Source organism: Pundamilia nyererei, unplaced genomic scaffold (assembly GCF_000239375.1).
Source record: "Pundamilia nyererei isolate P.nyererei 1_Seehausen unplaced genomic scaffold, PunNye1.0 scaffold00318, whole genome shotgun sequence".
In the NCBI taxonomy this organism is placed as follows: domain Eukaryota; kingdom Metazoa; phylum Chordata; class Actinopteri; order Cichliformes; family Cichlidae; genus Pundamilia; species Pundamilia nyererei.
This window is the reverse complement of record NW_005187719.1, coordinates 66,976-71,166: the sequence shown is the minus strand read 5'-3', so window position 1 is coordinate 71,166 and position 4,191 is coordinate 66,976. Positions and strand designations below refer to the sequence as shown.

The 4,191-nt window shown below is 45.8% G+C and overlaps 2 protein-coding genes across 2 annotated transcripts in view; both read right to left on the bottom strand.

The window, feature by feature from the left end:
• LOC102192280 (junctophilin-1-like) overlaps nt 1-2,793 on the bottom strand; it is an 8,816-nt gene extending 6,023 nt beyond the window's left edge. The window contains exons 1-3 of the mRNA XM_005751607.1: nt 2,748-2,793; nt 2,173-2,415; nt 1,318-1,754 (exon numbers count right to left, since the gene is read on the bottom strand). Coding sequence (XP_005751664.1) covers nt 1,318-1,754; nt 2,173-2,415; nt 2,748-2,793 — 726 coding nt within the window. The remainder of the gene's footprint in view (nt 1-1,317; nt 1,755-2,172; nt 2,416-2,747) is intronic.
• Nucleotides 2,794-3,500: 707 nt separating this feature from the next.
• Nucleotides 3,501-4,191, bottom strand: part of LOC102192000 (junctophilin-1-like) — a 23,785-nt gene continuing 23,094 nt past the window's right edge. Inside the window, exon 4 of the mRNA XM_005751606.2 lies at nt 3,501-3,666. Coding sequence (XP_005751663.2) covers nt 3,501-3,666 — 166 coding nt within the window. The remainder of the gene's footprint in view (nt 3,667-4,191) is intronic.

Sequence of the window (4,191 nt, the reverse complement as noted above, 5' to 3'; positions counted from 1 at the left end):
AATGGAGCACTGTAACAAAAAATAATTTCCCCCAGGGATCAATAAAGTATTCTGATTCTGATTATGCCACATGCCTGTCGGTATGTGGCAGCTGAATCTTCAACCCTGCTGAGAATCCATGTAGGAAGGACTTTATTTTGATGGGCACACCATGCAGCAAATCACAAGACTGACTGTAATCATACTGTTATGTGAAAGAAGGGAGGGAGTTAGACGCTTTCAAGACAGCTAGTGTAGTGATACAGGCTAGCTACAGAAAGAGACGAGCGGGAATTAAATGCAATCGCGTAGCGAAAAAGTGAAAAAACAAGCAAAGCTGGGTGCCGAATCCATAAAATTAGGAGCTGCCTAAAGTGGTACCCATATTTATTTGCAACCATTTTCCAGGTTTCATCATTGTCCAGGCCTTAAACCTCATGTGTGTTCTCCCCAGTAGGAGTAAATTCATTAAAAAATGAAAACACTGAATAAAAAAAAATGCTTCCTTGAAAAAGTCCAAATTTACAGTTTATTACTGAATATTACACAAAATATACAAAAAGTATGCAGAAATGTACCAGAGAACCACGGTCAGTGTCCGAGTGTCTAAATGAGTCTCACAGGCCTGGATGTGTGTTTGAAACCATTTATAATTGTTAACTTGTTTGATCTGCTGCTCACCGCAAACAAGTACAACCAGTAACTTTGGACTTTTAACTGGATTTTCACAAGTTTTACAGCATTTCCTTGCAACTTCATGCATGTCTTCCTCCTGTAAAAACAGCCGAATTTCTTCTCTGAGCTCAAAGATTCATTATTATCAGGAAGTCCTAAAAACTCCCTGAAAAGCCTTCAGCTGATCCAAAATGCTGCAGCAAGAGTCCTGACAGGGACTAGAAAGAGAGCAGATTTCTCCTGTTTTGGCTTCCTGTTAAATCCAGACTCTAATTTAAATCCATTTCATCGCACACAACATCTGGAATAATCAGATCCCACTGAAGGCTGACATGTGGGCCTCACTGCTAAACATGTCTGTCTGTGTGTGTGTGCTAGGGAATGTAAATGTATAGCATTGTTATATCATTAATATCAAAATATGGCACTTTTATATGAGGTAAAAATGTATTGTGGTATTACCGTGGGCACCATGATATGGCAACAGCCCTAATTCTGGACATATATCCATATTCAGATTATAGTTATTGTAACATTGGTGGGAAATTCTAGAAAGTATAAGTCATGTCAGTACAATCTGAACACGCACACTCACTGTGCGTTCGATTCTCCCTGATTGTTAGAATACTATATTATAAAAATATGTGTGGCAACTCAACTCACCGATTTATCTTCTACAATTTCAGGATCCATTTCCATACTGGCTTTCTTGGTTTCTGCAAGGCTCCTTGATTTGCTTGATTCCTTTTTTTGCGATTCCTTGGGAGGCTCTTGTGCTTTGGTGCCATCTTTTGCTGGAACTTGTGAAGGGATAGGGGCTGGCAGGGGTTTTGGTGCGGGTGGTTGAATTTGTTTGACAGATGATGGCAGCAAGTGTACAAGGTCAGATGGGTGAAGATCATCCACTACACCAATTGGTTCTTCAGGGGGTTGAATCTTAAGAGTTGCTTTAACATGGTAACCATGGAACTGGGAGTGAATCTGTCCATTGCTTGAGTAACTGCTGACTGTTGTGGTAGCAGACTGTTTGACTGCTGGAGAAGCCTCTTGTTGCCTTACTTGCTGTCTCAGAGAAAGTTTTGACGCTGCTTTTGTTATGCCTGTACAATGAAAAAAAGACAGGAGTAATGGAGACCACAGTTAACCAAATGACTAATGCGTATACAATATACTGGTTCAGGAGGTAGAATTTCAAGTTTTCAGTCAAGCTTCACATCTCAGTTCAGCTTCACAGTATCTGCGGGATGCTGTTAATTTTCCGCAAGACAATAAGCAAAAAGACCCTCCAGCTTCCTAATTGGCAAACCATGAGTCTCTATAACCTAATCCAACCTAAACCCACCAAACACAGATGGTTCAGGATGAGATGAACTACAGAGTCAAAGAAAAAATAACAGCTTTCAGGAGAACTTCCTCCAGACTGTTGAGAAACCGCCTGTTGCAGTAAATATGTAGAAATTAGCTGTATTACTATTACAGCTAATATCTGATAGACAAACATGCAATAAAGTTGCTTACCTGCTGTCAAAGCCTCCGCTGCTGCATCAGAGGCAAGAGTTTTACTGCTGTAAAAAGCCTTTTTAGCAGCAGTAGGTGAAGGACTAGGGCTGGGACCTGGGCTTGCAGATGGAGACTGGGTTGGTGTTGTGCCTTTCCTGTAGAAATGTGGGCTCCCCGAAAGAGATTTCTCTTTTGTCTCCTCTCTGGGCTTCTCAGTTACATCTTGCGAGTCACTGTACTTCTGCAGTGTGTAGTCGGGTCCTAGAAACACACACACACACACACACACACACACACACACACACACACACACAGACACACACACAGACTCACTTTGTTCTCTACACTTAGTTTGAAAGACAGATCAAAGTCAGATCGGACACAGCTGCCTTAAAAATCCCCTAAAAAAACAAAAAATAATTACAGTTGGAACAGTTACAAATTTGGACACCATGTATCAACACCACTGTGGTGGAGGTGTGGTCTGTAGCTCCGCTGCAGAAGAGGGGTGGCACAGTGGGCTCAGAGCACAGTGCCAGAGAGGCTGGCAGTGCACCTGGGACCAGGCTGCTAATCAGGCTCTTCCTTTTTACTGACGCAGGGACCTGGCAGAGGGTTGTTGTTGCCAAGCTGAGACATGTCAGCTGCAAAGCTGCCACAACAAAACTCAAAGAAGTCTTTAAATAAATGGTCACTTACCTGAAAACGCTGTTTACTGGGTCTGTCTATCACAGTTGTCCCGAAAACGCAGGACGCATGTCAGATCCATAGCCTGTACAGCTGGCCCAGCTGCTGGGTCAGATGGCGGCAGAGCTCACAGCCGTGCACAAACAGTACATGGTGGTGCGTAAGGGGAAACTGAAGACACTCCTGGCCACAGCAGAGGGGTGTCAGTGGCCTATGGACGAGTGGTTGCTGCTGCTATGGAGGGAGGCTTAGATGGTGGCCCTGAGCTTGCTGCCGGCATCGCGGTGCTTTCCCAACATCTGCCGGGCCATGCTGGACCGCTGGCAATTCTGGAAAAGTGCAATGTCGGCAGAGTATTGGCCCTTCACTCAGCAGTTCATGGGCCCAGCGGTTCTCTGATGTGGTGGCTGCAGCCCGGGGGATCAGAGGGGGAAGCGTGGCAGTTTGAGCTGGTGGACCTTGAACAATTCGTGGAGGGGTTCCCTGGGAAGACAGCGCAATGGGTCCACTGCCCTCGACCAGCGAGCCTGGAGGTGGTAGTCATGCTGGCAGAGATCCACAAGCAGCATGGCTAGAGGAGACTGAGAGACGCGGCCGCCTAACGAGTGGGATGAGGCCAGTCTTAGCTCCGAGATGCTGGTTTCCCTTCTGTGCTGCAATCACATCTCCCTGTTCTGCCTTCCCAGGCACTGCACCAGGACCCACACGAGCTTGGGGCAAGAGTGTTGGAGGTGCATGTGATAAGGACACATCTGCTGGGAATGTCTATGGATGGAGGTCAGACAGGTGTTCCATGTTGCAGGCCCTCCAACACCCTCTATCCATCTGAGAGGGACGTACAGCACACCGGTAAGTTACCAAGGGGGTATACACAAGGCTATATGGTGGACTTGGGCTGCATCCAGAACCTGGTCCCCCAAACTCTGATCTAACCCAGGGTTGGAGTCAGAGTGGGTGAGTATCTCTTGAAAGCGATACTGACTGACTGACTAGTGCACATCGCTCATGTCTTTCACACTGAAAGAAATGTGCAAATTATTAGAGATTCAATTTATCTGGACCAGCATCTACCACTTTCAGACAGCCAGGTTGGTGGAGCATGTGGGCTTCATAGATAATTGGCAAACCTTCTGGAGGAAACCTGGTCTTGTTAGGAGAGACGGCATCCATCCCACTTTGGATGGAGCAGCTCTCATTTCTAGAAATATGGACAAATGTATTAAACCCCCCAAAATATGAGTATCCAGAGTTGGGACCAGGAAGCAAAGTTGCAGTCTTACACGCCTCTCTGCAGCTTCTCTCCTCCTGCTACCCCCCCAAAAACCCATCTCCATAGAGACTGTGTCAGCT